Source organism: Scyliorhinus torazame, chromosome 6 (assembly GCF_047496885.1).
Source record: "Scyliorhinus torazame isolate Kashiwa2021f chromosome 6, sScyTor2.1, whole genome shotgun sequence".
Taxonomy (NCBI): Eukaryota; Metazoa; Chordata; class Chondrichthyes; order Carcharhiniformes; family Scyliorhinidae; genus Scyliorhinus; species Scyliorhinus torazame.
This window is the reverse complement of record NC_092712.1, coordinates 294223935-294243519: the sequence shown is the minus strand read 5'-3', so window position 1 is coordinate 294243519 and position 19585 is coordinate 294223935. Positions and strand designations below refer to the sequence as shown.

At 43.0% G+C, this 19585-nt stretch overlaps 1 protein-coding gene across 5 annotated transcripts in view; it reads right to left on the bottom strand.

Moving 5' to 3' along the window:
* Window positions 1-1411: 1411 nt before the first annotated feature.
* LOC140425513 (sodium/hydrogen exchanger 3) overlaps window positions 1412-19585 on the bottom strand; it is a 146534-nt gene continuing 128360 nt past the window's right edge. For 4 of the 5 annotated variants that reach the window (XM_072509874.1, XM_072509877.1, XM_072509873.1 and 1 more), the window contains exons 9-17: window positions 18439-18509; window positions 17943-18072; window positions 15958-16064; window positions 14778-14907; window positions 13509-13682; window positions 11174-11237; window positions 9551-9634; window positions 8017-8257; window positions 1412-4485 (exon numbers count right to left, since the gene is read on the bottom strand). In XM_072509874.1, the coding sequence (XP_072365975.1) occupies window positions 4482-4485; window positions 8017-8257; window positions 9551-9634; window positions 11174-11237; window positions 13509-13682; window positions 14778-14907; window positions 15958-16064; window positions 17943-18072; window positions 18439-18509 (1005 nt within the window). In that variant the 3' untranslated portion in view covers window positions 1412-4481. Of the gene's footprint in view, window positions 4486-8012; window positions 8258-9550; window positions 9635-11173; window positions 11238-13508; window positions 13683-14777; window positions 14908-15957; window positions 16065-17942; window positions 18073-18438; window positions 18510-19585 lie in introns of those variants that run through there. The other variant, XM_072509876.1, reaches the window with a different exon arrangement.

Sequence of the window (19585 nt, the reverse complement as noted above, 5' to 3'; positions counted from 1 at the left end):
ACATCTCATCAAATAACTGGAACCCAATATTCAACATCATGATCGATAAATCATAAATCAGAAGATCAAAAATCTCAGATTAAGATTCAAGATGGTGGATCTTTTGCTCAGCAAAATTGTATGAATAGTTACAGTCTATTGGTTTTGAAGTAGAATAAGTAGACTCTGCGTCCAGGCCTCCCCCATTTCTGGATTGGAGGAAGGAGGTACCCTGGAAGATGCACTACTGGACCTCTGGGAAGTCACACACACACTCCCTTGGAAGTTTGGATTTTCAATGGCCAATTCCGGTGCTCCCTGGGACCATCCAACAATGTCTAATTTGAACAGTTCCAATTTGTATACCTGGACAGTTACCCAGGAAACGTTAAGACAGAAGAATCCTAGTTCAACTCCTGGGTAACTATACAACACCTGCTCTGTCCCCCACTACCGGACTTCCCCACAACTCACCTAGCCCCCGAACTGGACAACATCTCCCAACCCGACTAGACTATGCTCCGACCCACCTACCTACCCATCACCCCTACATAGGTCACCCACCCTAATCCCCTGACACCCCACCCCCCTTACCTTCGCTCCAGAGCTGCTCACTGAAGCTTTGGGGCATTAAAACTCTTATAAACTAGGATAGATAGTGCAATGAAAAAGGAGCATGGCTTGTCTTCCCTGATAATCCAGTGCTATGCAGAAGCAGCTCTATTTTAGGTATTTTCCACTGAACTAGAGCTGGAAGAATCATCAACTCTGTGAAAGCTGCCCGAAAGGTGTTGGCTTCCAGTTCAAAGTGTTGCCCCTTACCAAGTGTTGCAGACTGACACATTCCCAAGCCTAGGGTTACACACTAAAGCAAGGGGCAGCTGCCACAGAAACACAATGGGGAAAGGTCGCTGTTTAACACATTTCAGCCATCGTGCACAAAGGGGCTAAGAATTGTATAAAATCCTCGAGATGTGTGACTCACATTGAATGTTGAATGTATGCAGTGACATCACAATTGTATTGAAGCACCTCAAAGAGCAACATGATCTCTTTAGAAAGCTTGAATATTATTGCACTCTGTAATGGCCATTTTGAAATATCTGCAATGTTCTTCCAGTTATTTGATAAATAAAGTATATTTTTTGAAAGTCCCGGCCAGAAGTGCAGAGTTCTGGCTTGGTGCAGGAAAGTAGGAGTGAAGTGACAATCCAATGGCGATTGTCATATTCCTTAGAAGATTCAGGAATTCTGATTTCACGACAGAAACAAATCAAATGTTTTTTCCCCTAATTTTAATAGTATGAGCTACAAAAGTGGTTCTCTATGTCTGTGAGTTTTTGATATAACCAAAATAGATAAAAAGTTAGAACAACAAATAACGTGGCACCTGCCCAAAGTTAATTTCAATTCCCGAGAAAACAGTAGCAGCTTTGTTGGTTCAAAACATCCAATATTTCCTTTTAAGCTTTTATTTTAAAATATATTTTTACTCCCAACATAAGATAGTAAAACTTTGAACATGATACATATTAAATCAGCAAGTATAAAACATGTGGAAGACACATTAAGTAGACCTGGAAGTTACATCAATGTACAGTTCACATTAACAAATAATAAATGTCAAATTTGGATTATATACAACACTTGATTGGCCACCACATGAAGATAGGGGCATGGAACAAATAATAGCCTACCCCTGTAGAACCCTCATTAAAGCCAATAGTCATCATACCCGCCCAATAAATCAGCATCTAAAAATTCAAACTGTTCAATCTCGTTATTAACAGGGATAATCAACAACATTTCAATGTTCACAGAAGCACCAAAGACCCAGATAAGACTAATCCATTGACCAACAAAAGGATAGCGGGTTGAAAGAAAAAAGGACAAAATAAAAACCTTAAAAAGAAAAACCTGGTAGGAAAAAGCAACTGGCATATAAAAGAATCAGGTGTCACATATTCAAGTAATTTCACATATTCAGCGCACTGGAAAGAAAAATCAGCCCTAAATAATGTGTTTCTCTACATTAAAATTAAAAATGATTTCTTTAGGTGAGCACAGCATGCACAGAAAGAGTTCTGAAAAACAATTGTACATTATGTGCGAATAATTATGTAGAATTAAGTTACTCCCCACACAAGTGAATACATAATATTGAATGAGCAAGAATGCAGGGAGGTAGCGTCATATCTGGAGACTCCTACACACTCCCGAGTGTCTGGTTACAGAGTAGCTATGGCTGAGGCTAGGTATTAACCCTGTCAGAGATAGTGTATTACGAGATAGAATAAAGGAGGGTAATTCCAAAACTTGAATCGCAATATCAGTAAGCTAGAAAGCAGAATTTCCTGGACTGCAGGTCTGCTGTACTGTGATACTTATATTATCGTCCCATGGACCAGCTATGAAATGTAAGTTGATGTCTAAAGGAAACGGGTGCTTTGTCTTTTGGGATAATGTGAATCTGCAACCATGCAGCTTGCATCAGTTACTGAACACCTATGGTGACTTGAAAGGTTGAAGGGGATTGAGAAGGAAGACACATGGAAATTTAATCCTCGATGGGATTCCCTGACCTTAGCCGAGCAAGAGGTTTTTACACCAGCGCTCAAACCAACAGTGGTGGGTTAACCCTAGATATGACTACGGCAAACTTTGGCAACTTTCACTTCAAGTTCCCAGCTTGATCAATTAAAAATACTTGCTGCACTCATCAGGACCCTCGTGCAATAAATAATGTTGTCCCTCAATCCTGGAACTGTGGGGGAGTGGAAGTTGTCATCTGTGTTCAGACTAATGACATTTGAGAAAAATTCTAACACAATACTGACCGAATGCCTCATTCTCCCATCTGCTGAGGAGAAAAGCCAAATCACTGCCACAACTATTGTCCACTTCCGACATCAGGAACTCACTAAGATTTCAATTTCAGTACAGCTGTATTCAGATGAGGATATCTGGACTCCTTATCTTAAAGTATTGGAAGAAATAGAGACGTGTTCATGGACAACTTTCAGTGGTCAATAAGACCTATTGCACATCCACAGGAAAGAGACAGGATATGCCCTTAAGCATTGCAAAGGAATGTTTGTCCTGCCCAGATAAAGCATTTGAAATCCTGATTGCATTAGAAGACTCCTCTTAGTATTTTGGCTGTTGTGGTTTAAGAGAAGTCTCAATTATTTTTTTAAAAGCCCCAAACCATGCCCTTCTAGCCTCTTAAAAACATGCATCTTCCATCACCCTGCCTCATCCTTTTTGCACGCGTTGTGACACCAGCAATGTTAATATTCAACTTTAATCTCTCAGCACAGGATGTCAGGTTGCCAAGTATCCACCTGAACAATAATCATCTGCACTTCCGTTGCATTTTTAAAAAATAATTCGTTTTGACCTCCAATGCCAGAGAGGCTCACAGGTCAGTTAATTTTCACACCTCAAGTTTTACAGCATTGCATCACCGATGACTACGGGTGCATGCATTTGTCTTTCTTTCATTAAAAAAATTTAAAGCCAAGTATGAAAACCTGAACTGTAATAAATTTGTTTACAGTGCAAAATATCGCAAACTGGATAAGAAAGTAAAATATCTGCATCTGATCAATTCCAAATAAACATTAAAAGCAGAACCTTCATGCATTTGTATGGTTGGAATGAGATTTATACAGAAGGGGGGGAAATAAGTACCTGTATAGAAAACCATATATAGACACTTATAGATATTATTTCTATACCCTTTAAAACTATTTGGCAAAGCGGCATCCATTTCTCCCCTCTACAATCTAAAGTACATGATTGCAATAGTCTGTTTCAGTGCCTGTACAGGAAACCCATGTTCTGGAGTCATATGGCACAACTAGAAGATGACTAGCTCATTAATTTAAAAAAGGATCAATGTTATTGCTGGTGAAACGAAGCACTGGTGTGCTTAAAACTGTGTTTCTTCTTGTTCCAAGGAATGTGACAAGTGACTGGGAGAGACCCCCCAAGGTGTCTGGTGAACTGGTTAATGCAAAGGCTTGCACCAGTGAAAAGATGGTCGATTCTGCACCCCCGCCTGGTTGTCACAAGAGTGCATCTCAGTGCCTTACTGGTCCATGGCTTCTGCTCTTGCACCCCTTGGCCATTCCAGCTCTTCATTCACACCTCCGTCTGCTGTACTTTCACAGCAAGTTCTTTTGATGGCAAACCGAGCAAGATGGCCTTCAGTAAGCGTTGCTGAAAATGTCAACAGCTGCTTTCGAAATGATTTCAATAGAACTCGCTTTTTGTGCAACCCATGTCCGGAAATGGTGAACACTTGGGATTCTACATTTTCCAGTGAAGAAAAACTCTGGGCCCACGTCTTCTGGAGAGAAGAAGATGGGAAGATCCTCGAGGATCTCTCACAACTGCGATCATCTTGGCTTACTTGGTCATCTTTCCTGGAAAGTAGTTTCTCATCCAAAAGGTGGAAGGGTTAGGCAATGGAGGGGGATTTACGATTCGCATAAAAGTTACCTGCATAACAAAAAGGCAAGTCAATCGAGGAGCAAAAGACATAATATCTACTTGCTAAAAGCTTTAGTATCATACTATCCTGTTCACACAATCGTCACCTCAGTCTTGGACACAAATGGCACCAGGTCGTAACTCAACAAGAGCAAAGCAAAAAACATATTTTGAGACGTTCTACTGCCTAGCCCCATAAGATGCCCTTTCAGATCATTTATTTTTAAACAATGTGGCATTATTCTTGGGTCAAAAGCTAACAGTTATTAAAACTAAGAGCCGGTAAATATTAAATTGACTCAACAGGCGTTTAGATTTATAGGCCAATTGCTACAGTATAAAAGGAGGAGTTTTCAGCTTGACCAGGATTGTTCAGTCAGTGAAAAATCTGTAGCAGCGTCACAAGACGGCTTAAAATACTGTTCAGGCTGCAAAAATATTGCGATTTTCCTCAAAATTATAATGTGGATCACGGAGGAGCGATCTGATGTATAGAATCATAGGAAAGGCCATTCGGCCCATCTTGTCCATGACAAAGCAATATCCCAGTTTGCCCTAATTATCAAACAACAAAAAATACTTGACTTTGCACCTTCAATTGCCCCTTTGATCAAAATATCTTTCAACAGCTATTCACGGAGGTGAGCTCAGGAGGATCAGGGATCGATAAATATTAAATTAACAGAAATTGTACAACTTCATGCATAAATAATGTGCATCAGCAACAACATTTTTATAAGATGGAATTAAAAGTAGTTCAAAACGTGCATTTAAGCGAGGTTTTAAGACCTACTTGGTATCAGGTTTTTAAAAAAAAATAAAATCGGACATGTTTAAATGCATCACTGTTTTGCGACTTTGCTACCCGAGACAGATATTATTTGCAATAGCATGCAGCTCAATACTGGAATATATAGTGGGAAACACACAAAAATAAAAGAGAAAAATTGTTCTGATAAACAGAGGGATCAAATGATTGTAAAGGGCTCGAGAGAAAACAGTAAGAATTTGAGTGAATGAAAACAAGAGTTAATGAGCAGGCATTTCAATCTGCAAAGTTCAACAGAGATGCCGATAGCAGAGTTAGTGCTGTGAGAAGGTAGGAGGCGCAATTCCCACGTGCCAAAGAACGTGGAAGAACCTCGGATTCATTTGTAAACAGCTTCTGCTCCCATGTGTTAATAGCCTGCAGCTCAAGCTAAAATTCAAAGGGACAAAATAATTTATTTGTTCAATTGAACCCTGTGATTTTCTGGTTCCCCCTTCAATCTTTCAACATGTATACAAGTTCAAGAATATCAGGGCGAGGTAAAGGATGACCTTGAGTTAATTTCAGGTAGCCAGAATTAGCATTACTCACTCCACAATCAGACATTGCATGCACCAGATGCAAAGTACAGCTCGTTCTAGCATAATTGGCCACCATTCCAATCACTCTGGTATCCATTACCACACCAGTGCAACACTTCCATTCCCCAAAGCCATCTCTCTTGGCTCCATAATAAAGTTCAGCAATTGGCGTCATAAAGATATGAGCGAGCATCGACTCGGAATCTGCACTTAATAGGAATGGAGCCAAGGCTGTTCACTGGCTCCTAAAAAAGGGATTGGGTTCGAAAGAGAACAGGCCGCTCATTCTGTCTTACGTTGGATTTAGTTCAAGTGCTCGGACTCATAGCACCACATGGAGGAGTATCTACTGAATGTGTTTGTCACTTGGAAAGGGAATGGATAAGTGAAAAAAATTGCAGATTACAAAACTGTGCAACAATTATGCCATGTATTCCATCAAGATCTCATTTATCGCTATCCAAGTTAATTAAAAATCTACTCAAACAACCATAAACTATGAACAGAAAATATGAGGAGGAAATCTGAGTGAGACGCGGGTGCAGAGGAGAGTTCGAGGAAAGCACATCATCAACATGCATGGAAAATTAAAGTGAGGTTACGTTTGCGAACCTGCTCAGCAGATTTAGAAGGGATCGTAACAATAAACAGAGTGATGGGACAATTACTGAAAACATGAGTGCCAATTGCACAAATATATCAATCGTGAACTAAAATGTTTTATAATGTTGCTACCCTTTTGTGTAAAATAGGATTTTCCGGTTCTTAAAATGAAATCTACCCCACCATGCACCCATCCCTCTTTTGCTCTAGCCTAGAACAATCACTAAAGTGTTTTGCGCCTACCCTGTGCCACCACTTCAAAATTTTAAACAGCTTTCAAATGCGCCTTTATATCCACTGTTCTAAAGGTAGCTAGTGGACTAGATGGCAGCACGTGGTTTATAATAGTGTAGGTTTGATTTTCATTCCGTCTGAGGCAGACTTTGGGATCTGGCCAAAGTGGAATGGCAAAGTCATCAAACAAAAACTACTAAAGAAACGGCTCAGAACGAAGTAGCTGCAGACAAGACAAGAGCTGCCTTCAGGCAGAACAGACATGACATGATCCACTGCTGTAATAAAATCAACCCCACTTTTTCCACTGTTCCTTCACAGTTGCAATTCCTCTTACCGGCCAGCATCCAAACAAATGCATTCGCTGTTACTTCAACATGGAGACCAATATCAATTCTCCAATTCTGATCTTCCTTATTCACGAGTGCATATCTACTTTATATTCTATGCACCTCGCCATGGAAGCCAGCATTGCTTTAGTTTATCCACTCAAGGGGGTAATATTTTGTGAAACTGAACGCAAAATTCTGTTCTTCAAGATCAACTAGCCTTTTCCAAAAGTAAATCTTGAAAAATAAACGGTCGTGCCTCGCATTTACTGAAATGGCTGGTAGGTAGCAGTGGTTAGCACTGTTGCTTCACAGCGCCAGGGACCCAGGTTTGATTCCCGGCTTGGGTCACTGTCTGTCTGGAGTCTGCACGTTCTCCCCGTGTCTGCATGGTGTTCTGGTTTCCTCCCACAAAGTACCGAAAGACGCGCTTGTTAGGTGAATTGGACATTCTGAATTCTCCCTCTGTGTACCCGAACTGGCGACGGAGTGTGAAGACTAGGGAATTTTCACAGTAACTTCAATGTAGTGTTAATGTAAGCCTACTTGTGATACTAATAAAGGTTATTATTATTGAACACCATATCAGCTTTTTTTAAACCTATCCCACCATTTTATTGATAGTCTCTTGCAGGTTCCATTAATTAAATAACAATAATAATAATAATCATTTATTGTCACAAGTAAGCTTCAATGAAGTTACTGTGAAAAGCCCCTCGTCGCCACTCGGGGAGGCGGGTACGGGAATTGAACCCACGCTGCTGGCCTTGTTCTGCATTACAACCCAGCTGTTTAGCCCATTAGATGCAATTATTTACAAAGTCTATTTTGGTGCCATCTGCAAAGTTTGCCATTGATCCCTCTCGCCCTTATCCAAGTCACTGATATGTGCAGTGAACAGAAACTATCCACCCACTTTGACAATCTTCCCTCAGCTCAGTTTCCTCCCTTCGAGCCAGTTCTTAAATCAAAATGTTCTACTTTGTGCGAAACAAAAAATGGATCAAGTGGATGATGTAATTACATTGATGATTCAGGTAGGAAAGACAATGGATGCTCGTCCGGGATGTCGGCTAGCAAAAAGGAATCAATGGACCGGCTGCTGAGCTGCAAAGGTGTGAGGCGTCGGAAGTTGGTGGGGCTCCCTGGAATCTGTAAACGTGCCCTCTGGGATGGAATGACTGTTTCTTCATTGGACATCCATGGTGGAATCATTTGGAAATCAGACTGATCTTCTTCAACAGAAAAACTCGGGTTTTCAATTCCTGCAGGAAATATTAGTATTGGAAAGCAAGAGTTAATTAAAGGGACCGCTGAAGGATTCACAAAGTGCAGAAGATCCAATCTAATCCTATGACAGTGAGGAACACTATGACATTAGAATCGGAGTAAAAAGGTAATACAGCTGGAATGAAGTCAGTCTGCCCAGACCCCTCACTAGGTTATAGAAAATAAATGCTCAAAATCCAGCATTTCTGGAATTTGCAAGCATGTAATAGGATCAGAAACTTGTTTCGAGCCCACAGTTGGGAACTGCAATTTGCATTGCAAAGTGTGGAATACACCAAATGTGGCTCAAGAATCTCGGTATACAACATCTAACATGTCAGTCATGGGAGGCTTTATAAAAAAAAAAAAAAAGAGCTTGCACTTCCACCAGAAAGGGCACCGATCCTTTCTTTTTCTCTCTTGCAGATGCTGCCCAACCTGCTGAACGATTTGTGCATTTTCTGCAGCATTCTGCACTTCGTTTCATGAGCCAACAGAAAGTATTGGTTAACTTACTGTGGCAAGTGGTTAGCACTGCTGCCTCACAGTTCCCGGGTCCAATTCAGGCCTCGGTTGATCGTGTGTGTGGAGTTTGCACTTTCTCCCAGTGTCTGCGTGGGTTTCCTCCGGGTGCTTCGGTTTCCTCCCACAGTCCAAAGACGTGCAGGTTAGGTGGATTGGCCATGCTAAATTGCCCCCTAGTGTCCAATAGGTTAGGTGGGGTTACTGGGTTACGGGGATAGGTTGGAGGCGTGGGTTTAAGTCGGGTGCTCTTTCCAAGGGCCGGTGCAGACTTGATGTGCTGAATGGCCTCCTTCTGCACTGTAAACTCTATGATTTTAGGAATCAATAAAGGGAAACACTAACAGAGCCTAGTTCTCACCAAAACTAATATCTGCCCTTTGTTAAGGTATTTGCTCAATAGCGATACAAACTGGGAGCCTTGGCTGCTTTCTCCTTCCTTACAAAATGGTGCCGAGTCTACCCCAGGTACAGTGAGCGAGACCCTGCAGATCGAATCTAGGATCTTCAACAGCTATTTGGAAAGCCCTTCAAACTGGCTGTAACCAGGATATTATCTATTGTGTTGATGAAAAGAGGGTGCGCAATGGTGCAAAACATATCTCAACTTGAATATGTGGGCTATGCCCCACGTACAAGCACCTCTCTAGGAGACTGTTCACACCAGCTGGAGGAGTTTCCAAATTGAACATTTAGTCTCTGCCATAATTATAAATAAGAGAAATATCCAGAGCAGCATTCACCGCTGAACAGACAAGGTATATTACCAGCTCTGATTTCATCCGATTCATTGCTTGCAGGGGTAATTAGGAAACTAATTCCTCCATCTGATGGATCCTCTGCCTCAGAATCTGGAAGAAATAAGTAGGGAGCAGCTCTTAAAATACAGCAACAAATTAAGATAGTCCAGGCAATATTAAGGGTTATTACTTTCAGATGCCACATCGGCAGTGGTGGTGGTGGTGGTGGAGGGGGGGGGGGGGGGGGGGGGGGGGGGGTTCCCAGCCAGTCTCACCAATGCGATCTTCAAGTCCAGCTGCCAGCGGTGGGGGGTAGATTCAACGGGAAATCCCAATGACAGTAGCGAGACCAGACGATCCCGCCGCTGGCCAACATTGGGCCACCTCTCATCACGGAGAAGCATTCTGCGAGGTACGAGGGGCATGGAACCCCCCCCCCCCGGAATTGAAAGTTACAGAAGTGCTCTCAACCGAAATAGGGGGCGGAATTATTCGGGCATTCTCCCTGGCAGGATCTTCAGGTCCCACCGTTCATAACGGCGGTATCTTCTGGCCATCGGCGAAGGCAAGCTGCCTCAACCACCACAAAACACACCACGTGGGTGGCGGAAAATCCCGCCCAGGGATTGGTGTAGATGCAACCCGGCTACTACAGCAGAACGTGGTGTTAAACAGAAAATAGAAACGTTATTCTAATTAATGACTATTTTCTCCCTCAATTTGGTCAAACTTAAAATCGTCAAAAAGGCTGAGTGAGAGCACAAAATGCCAGTGCCCTGCTAGAAGTGCAAATACATACTGTTGGGATTTGCACCTCACTTGCTGAATAGGCCCTTGTATAGTATCTGCCTGGTGACAGATGATCAGCCATTCAGTTCTTAAAATAACACTTTGCCTTCAGACAGCCAGAGCTTTCGCTGACTTTCTACTCGACCGGTGACCAATTAAGTGTCTTATAACCACCGTAACATTACCCAATCCACCACTGAACAGGAATCTAAGACATTCTTGACCTGCAGATTTCTTCACGCAATCCATACCAAGAAGGCCAAAGTTTTGCCTCAAGTTAAAGGAAACTTGAACAGGGTAGATTGTAATCAATTCCTACATGGGGAGTTCCAGCTCCAAGGGAAAGTGCAGGTCACACACTTCCCTGGGAAGGAGAGCAAAATCAAAATGGAACTTGCTGGGTCGTTGGGTCAGTGTGCTGGTCTGGTGCATGACTGAGGTACGCTCACCATCAACAGTCTAGGTCATCCCTGTGCTACTTACGGATATATTCAGGAGCTACTGCAGAGCTGCCAAAACCATCAGGAACCCAGAAAGGATGAACAGGGGTGAGAGGACAGAGGGGAAAAGGGAATATAGTCAGGTTTCCTTCGATTGATTGCTATAAGCAATCCACGCCCAGAGAAAGCCACAGCATCAGTCAGCTGAAACCACTATTTCCGAAGCCTATTGGGCTCCCAGCACCCACTCTCGACAAGCTCCCTCAAGAGTAATGACTTGGCCGAGAATGCAAAAGGTGACCAGTCACCTGCGGAAACATGATCCAAGTCGTCAACAGAGAGATTGGAAAGAAGGACGGGAACAGGAGGCGAAGGTCAGCAAGGAAGAAAATGCAAGCAAGAAAATGCAAATCAAAATTACCTTTAACCTGGAAAGCAACAGAGTGTGTCGAGAGCTTTCCATTTGGCACTGCATCGCTGTGTTTCTGAAACAAAACCAGGACAGCTATAACAAGGGTCAAGATTCACAAGATACATTTTATTGATTTGTTATTGTTCATTTCCAAATGCAACACAAATCAAAACCAAGCACATCGTTCAAATGCAAAACATGATTGATTTAAACCACATGACCATAAGATATAGGAGCAGAATTAGGCCATTCGGCCCATCGAGTCTGCTCCGCCATTCGATCATGGCTGATGTTCCTCATCCCCATTCTCCTGCCTTCTCCCCACAACCCCTGATCCCCTTATTAATCAAGAACACCAGATTTGTGCTAGAGTTGCTTTTATTTCCTCCGCACAGAACACTGCACAGAGACACACATTTATAAATAACCTTTAACATATTAAAATATTCTAAGGCACTTTGCAAGAGAATTTTTGAACAAAATTTGAAAATTAAATTAGACCTTATGGGCTAGGCAGATGGAGGAAAGCCTTTAATGGTGCCGATAATTAATAATCAGGGATATGCAAGAGACTGGAATTGGAGGAATGCAGCTATCTTGGTGCATTGTACGACTGCAGGGAAATAGGGAGAAGTGAGGCTTGGGATTTGGCAACAAGGATGAGAATTTTAAAATCAACATGCTGCTCAACTGGGAGCTAACGTAGATCGGGAAGCAGTGAGCAAGGGGCATGGGGAATGAACGGGATGTAGTACGAGTTCAGAAGTGGGCAGAAGGATTTTGAATGACTCAAAAGGTTTTTGGAAAGAGGAGGAGGATGGGAGGTCGACCTGGTGTGCCAAGTCTTGGGGTGACAAAACAAAAGTTTGGATGAGGGATTCAGCTGTAGATGAGCGGAGAGGGAGAGATAGCTGGGGAAGTAGGAGAATGTCAGACAATGTTGCAGAGGTGCAAATAGATGGTTTCAATAAAGGTGTGAATTCGATTGGAAGCTCACCTCAGGGTTAAATATATCAAGGTTGCAGACAGTTGGGTCTTCAGACAGGTGTCCGGAAGAGGGATGGAGACAATGGCTAGCAAGCAAGGTTTGCATCCTGGGCTGAGATTTTCCAATCCTGCCCTCCACCAGAATCTTTGAGAGTGGGAAAAAAAATTTGACCGACTGCTAAAAGGCCTGTTGGGCAGGAATTTCCAGTCCTACGGGTAGCGGGACCAGGAAATCCTTCCCTTTGGTCTTCCAAATAATTAGTTGGAGAAAATGTATGCTCATCCAATAGTGGATTCCTGACAAGCTGTCTGATAATGTGGAGGCAGTGGTGAAGTGGTTGAACTGGGTCTCACCAGTACACATGGAACCCAACACTGTTTTTGGATGATGTCACTGAAGAGCAGCATGTAGAGAAAACTAGAAGGGGACCATGGTTATTCAGGTGAAGGAATAGTGTTACGATCCCAGTTTGAGGTATAACTGGACGGAAGATTACAGAATGGATCCCTGGCTCAAAAGACTAACTTTTACTTATTTAGAAAAAACATGGAGGAACAGGACTGCTCATTAGTTTTGACAAAAACCACCCCCCTTTTTCTTAACAGATACAGATTTTAAAAAGAGTGACGCAGATTACGAAGTATATCTTAAGCTACAACAGTCAATGTGGTACTCACCACTGTTTGTATAATACGTATATGAGAGGTAAGGCTCCTGTACTACAGGTACGGGGGTAGATCCCTGCCTGCTGGCTCCGCCCAGTAGGCAGAGTATAAATGTGTGTGCTCACCGAGCTGCAGCCATTTCGGTAGCAGCTGCAGGAGGCAACACATCTCTGCTTAATAAAGCCTCGATTACTCTCTACTTTCGTCTCGTCGTATTTGATAATGCATCAGCCCCTTCAAACCCACAAAATGGCTGTGATCAATTACACTCTCCACTCTGAAACCAAGTGAATTGCTGTGGATTTCTCCTCCGAATTCTCCCAGAAGATTGCCACGAGTTCCAAACTCCACTCCCAAAAAAGAAACACGCTCGAAAATATTTTTGACATTAATGCTTTCCATTGGCAGTTTGCATTCCAAAGTCCAGACCAGGTTTTACAAATGACTAAAAACAATGGGCGCGATTCTCCGGCCGCATTGCACCCAAGGGAGAATACAACGGCAAACAGGCCTTCCAATTTGGCCTCATCCCTGCCCTTGTCAAAGCTCCTACCGCACTCTCCCCTCCCCCACCCCCGCCCCCGCAATGCATTTTCAGGAAGGTGGTCCCAATTTAACTTATAGTTTGCAAAGCGTAAAACAACCACGTTAGAAAAAACGTGAAAATAAAATTGCCGGGATTTCAGTTTACCTTTTTAGCTGCCCTTTCTTTCTTCATGTTCCTAAATTTGGTGGTGTAATTGTTTCCGAGCTTGGTGGGTTTGAAATGTTCCAGCCTCTTTTTCATGGTGCGTTGGAAAATCTCTTTATCTTGTTTCTCGCCATCACTGCGCACCAGCTTATGGCGGCTGTAATTAAGCCTGTACTTTAAAAATAAACCATTGGGCCAGTGAATGTGGATTTCGGCAAATCATTTCACCCCTAGCAGCTCACTCACCTCCCCTATTACCTTATTGATCAAGTAACAGTAGCGATGGACACAGAGCAAGAGTGGGTAAATGGAATTCAATGGCAGAACAGACTTGAGGGACTGGACAGCTTATTCCTGATCCTAATGTCTTTCTGAAAAGATGAAAAATATCCAGGGAGAACAAGTAGATGCACAATCCTATGTGGGACATAAATAGGAAGGAGCTTTTCCCCACAGTAGGGGGGTCAGTAACCAGGGGGTGTAGATTTAAGCTAAGGGGCAGGGAGATTAGAGGAAAAACCCTTACCACCCAGGCGGAGGTGGCAATCTAGGGCTCAATGCTTGAAAGGATTGTAAAGATGGGAACCCTCAAAGTATTTTAGTATTGAGATGAGCATTTGAAATGCCATTGCATACAAGGGGCAGCACGGTGTCAATGGTAAGCACTGCTGCCTCACCGCACCAGGGACCCGGGTTTGATTCCGGCCTCAGGTTACTGTCCGTGTGGGGTTTGCACATTCTTCAGTCTCTGCGTGGGCTTCCTCCGGGTGCTCCGGTTTCCTCCCATAGTCCAAAGATGTACAGGTTAGGCGGATTGAACATGCTAAATTGCCCCTGGGTAGGGTGCTCTGTCAGAGGGCCAGTGCAGTCCCGATGGCCCGAATGGCCTCTTTCTGCACTGCATGGTTTCTATTGCAAGGCTAAGGACCAAGTGCTGGAAAATGGGATTGGAATAGATAGGTGCTTGATGGCTGTGCAGACACGATGGGTTGAAAGGTTTCTTTCTGTGCAGACAGAAAATGCTAATATATGTAAATAGGCTGATTAAGAGGCAATTCTTTGCCAACCTTTTATTTAGCAACACCTTGAACAAAGTGAGAACTAAATTAACTGAATGTCAGGTGATGACAACTTCTGCTTGGGCATTAATCAGATCAACGTCTGAATTTTAAACTGAATGAGGAAACAAAATGCACAACTTAGAATTCTGAACATTTGCAGAAGGAAAGATGCACAAAATGCCCGAATGAGCCACATAAGTTTCCTTACCCGTTTCCTGGGTTTGTATAAATGTTGCTGCAACATGTGGTGAGTGACTATTTCCTCTCGATCCTTCGGGCTCTTTGTTCTATTCTCAATCGCTTGCATATCCAGGCACACCTCACTGGTACTCTCTCGTCTGGGCAAACAAATATATTTTTTCACAATGTGTCAGCCTTGACCCCTTTGGTCGCAATCTCACCTCAAATTCCGGTGACTTAACCATGTAGACCAAGCCACCATTTCCTGTGGAATACGGAGGGAGTACTGCACAGGTGGTCCTGTCACATTAACCAAGGCCTTTCCCACCCCACCCCCCCACCATTTTCAGCAGGCGGAGATGGCGAAGGGGATCGAGAATCCAACGGGAGTCCCCAAACGTTCTTTTTTGGAATTGGGATTTGCCATTTCGATTGCCCTCACTCCCCACCATGAAAACTCGGGAACCCCATTACCATACAGGATTCCCCACTCTACATAACCCCCCCCATATCAGATAATTCCTCCTCCTCCCCTTACCCTGCACCATCAGCAGACATTACAACAGTGTTTGAAAAATGGAGCCCTGGTAAAGACAATCCACCGGGTGCTCACACCTAAGTATAGGCCCGAGGGGGTAGGGTCATGACCAGGCACAGCCCCTTGGCATGGCGTGGGACCCCACTTCCAGGATTTATATTGACCGTGTCAAAAAAATAAGGCAGGAAAAGCCAGCAGTGGTGCAGTCGGGCAGCACACCACTTTTTCACATAAAAAAAGAAATGGGAAATTCCCCCTCTGCATACAAATAAGTTACAGAATAGCTGTATTACTCCTAAGCAGTGTTTCCATGCACACCCCAGAGTATAGCACATGATTGACTGATGTCAGTGATACAGCGTACATTAGAATATCTATTTTGTTAACCCTTTATACTACAGTGACTACACTTAATTAGGTATTTCATTGTCATTAAAGCAGTTGGTGACGTCAGAATGTTATGAAAAATGTTATATAAAAATGCAATTATTTCTTCAAATCAATTTGAAAAATTCCTCAGGATTTCCCCCCACTCGGGTCGGTTCTCAATCTGGGGCGTATTATGTGGTCCAGTAAACTATGCACTTTACAAAGAATAGCCCTCATTGTATAACTGATAATCAAATAATTTTACCCGTTGTGCCAAAATTTTCCCGTGACCAATACTTACAACACTGCAGAGACGGAGGAGTCTACAACGGAGTGACGGGGGCCAGTGAAGTCAACATTAACATCACTGCTCGAGCGAATAAAAGCCAAGGACCCTTTCCGCTCTCCCTGCAAAATTGAAAAGCCACGAAAGTCAGGCATCAACCGTCAACGAAACAGGAATTTCTCAATTAACTTTTAACTGTAGACATCGAGGATGGATAAATTGTGTCAGGAATTCAGCAGATAGCCAACATTTTGTTTTTTCCCCCCACTCAAGTCGACAATCTTGGCTGACATTTCAGAGCCGGCATATGCACAGTGACTCCTGAATGACCGCCTTCTGTGCTGTCGGATTCTAATTTTCATCACCATTGCGGCCAAGACTGACTCACAGAATGATCGATGGTTCCATCACATGCTGAGCTCCGGCAAGAACATTAAACTCAACCAGACAGCAAACTTAATTGCCCAATCATATTATTTAAAATAAGTGAGCTGTCAGTCATACTGTATTTATGGTGCTCACTTGAAACATGATGATTTAAGAATTTAATGTTCGAATAGACATGCACCTTAGATAATACTCACCATCTGGGAGAAAAAGGAAAACAATTATGCAAAGACGATCAACAGTATATTTAACTGAACAGTCTAACACTGCACTTCTACAAGGAGCAAGGAAGTGTATAGTTCAGCTGAAGATCTTTGTGCTGCTACAGGAATATGGCTGTGTGTAATTTAGTGCCCCAAATTAAATCAGAAGCATGGAAGGAGAACGCAGGTGAAAATCCTTCTGGAATAAAGGTTCACCAAACACAAACCGAGGGAAGTTTCAACCCTCGCCAAGGAAAGGCAAAAACTCAATAGTTTTAGAAAACATGACATGAACAAGGTGGAGGAGCTTAATTACCCTGGAAATATAAACAGGCTCTCTTTGGGCTAGGCAAGCAGAATGGTAAACAAAGGATGTCATCCCATTCACCCTCGCTCAGCAAAGTGCCAGGTTTGTTGATTCCTTGAGCAGTGAACAGAGGGGAGATAACGCAGGGGAAACTACGTTTGCACACTTGCTTTGCAATATCTTATCAAACATACATCTGTTCTGCTTATTATTTTGTAATATCTCCCATTCACCAGCTAGGTAAATAACAACTGCAAACTTTATTGCCATATAACGACAATGCAGAGGCTTGCAGTCTTGCGACTGGAAGTCAGCTTCCAGGATTGAACTGATGCAGAAACCCACACTTGCTAGGGGTGATTCCCCCACCCTGGTCCCCAAATTGGTCACCTGGGTTACATGACCTTCTGAACAGATTGCCCCAAACACCACAAATATTCACTGGACAACACAATTGTACAGTTTCATGACAAGGGATAAAAAAGGAGGCAGCCATTCAGCTTATCGTGACTGGGTCAGCATTTTGAAAGAGCCATCGAATTCATCTTCTTTCCCCATAGCCCTCCACATTTTTCCTTTCCAAGCACATGTTCAATTTCCTTTCTAATGTTACCATTCCATCGTCCTTTCAGGCAATAGATATCAGATCATTGCTATGCATTGCACAAAAGATGATTTCTTTTCCCCTCATTCTCCTTCCACTCCCTTCACCATACCTTCTTGCGATGTTCTACGGAGCAAATGAAGAGAAATTATCAAATCTCTTCCTGGATTTCAAAAACCTCTAATTAAATCGCATTTGATTTTCTCTGCTCAGAGAACAATCCTAGCTTCTCTTGCCCTCAAAAGCTAAAGTCTCCCCCCTGGTGTCATTCAAATATTCTTTGTACCCACTCCCAAGATCTTGGCATGCTCCCAAATGTTGTGCTGTGGATTGAACATAATACTTCAGCTGCAAATGAACTCGTGATTTATAAGGGTTGCATTTATCTTATGAACATGTTCCTTTTTTTAAAAAAAACATTACTGTATCATCAGGCTACCAGATACAAGGTCCGTCTCTTCTGCATCCACGTAATAAGACGGGCCACCAGTAAGATTACCTCAGACACGTAGCTGATGGCATCCTTCAGATTCAGCTCACGGAAAACACTGAGGATCTTATCCCGACTAATCTGTGCTGATTTCCTCATCATTATTTTGCTCAGGTACTTTCGATCAAAGTTAGTCCACCTGAAATGGAACACACCATTTTAAAGGAGGTCACAGATTATGTAGACTAACCAAATTGTGAACACAGGATAGAACTGCAAAGCAGAAAAATCTGATGGAGATCATTATGTGGAATGTCATTTGGCATGGAATTATAAAATTGTGATGTTACAGAAAGGAAGTTGGACTGTGGAAGTTTTGGATTGTATTATCAGCATTAGCACAGATCTGGCAAAGAGCCAGTGGAAAGAGGACCTGATAGGATATCAAGCACCCCTCCCCAAAAAGTATAAAAATTAAGTTACACAATAAAAAGAAGAATGTTAATGATTGTACTGAACATTTACAGAACTCTTGGAAAAATAATCTATCACAAAATTTACATACTTGTCTCGGAGATAGTTGTGCCCAATTTGCCCAGAAATGTCTTCTATTGCAGACAGAATGTGATCAAATGCCTTTTAAAAAAATAGTGCATTCTTTAAATGAGGGGGAAATCGGACTTGCAATATTAGCATATAAGGATAGTGTTTCAAATATTCTTAATGATTCCTAGGTCTGAAAATAAAATTAACTACGCACAATTGCCATTTACAAGATCTGTGAATCCAACAACAACTTTTGTCTAGAGACCAAGGTTGGGATTTTCTGGCTCTTCCAGTCCTGCCGAAGGTGACCCCTCCCAACCACCAGCGGATTCCCAGGCGGCAGGACTGGCCATGCAAAACAGCATAGACATTGGCAGGACTAGAAGATGCCATGGCGACCAACAGTAAGCCACCTCTGCTGCCAGGAAATATGTGGCATGGTGGTACAGTAGCACTAGGGACCCAGGTTCGATACTGACCGGCCTTGGGTGACTGTCGTATGTGGAGTTTGCACGTTCTTCTCGTGCCAGTGGGGGTCTCCTCCAGTTGTTCAGGTTTCCTCTCCACAATTCTAAGATGTGCAAGTTAGGTGGATTGGCCGTCCTAAATTGTCCCTTGGTGTCCAGGGATGTGCAGGTTAGGTCACAGGGTTAGGGTGGGGTAGTAGGCCTGGATGGAGTGCTGTTTTGGACAGTTGGTGAAGATGGGTTGAATGGCCTCCTTCATAGATTCTATGATTCTGAGCCGCGATGGGAGTCTGGAAAATCCCACCCCAAGTTATTCTGGAATTTACTTTTTTTTAAATGCAATTAATGATCAATGTAGACATCATTTTAATCAATTCATCCACTCCTGGAAGCTTTTGACTACATTTGTTCTTTGAACAACATTATTACATTGGATGGAATTAAGAATGAACAAGTGTAATTTAGGGTGGGAAAATCGGTGCGAATCATGCCGCTGTTCTGGCACAACTCCCATCATCACATTCCCCACTTTGTCATTTTTTTTTGAGGGCTCGTGATTTGCAGGCCGGGCCTAAGCCAGTAAACCTGGCCTCAGCGCCCTTTCTAAAGGGGCAGTTCAGGCCCCTGCCTGCCCCCCCACCCCCATCCCCCACTCCCTCCAAAGGATCACTCGCAACAGAGCTCTCCCAATGGATCTCC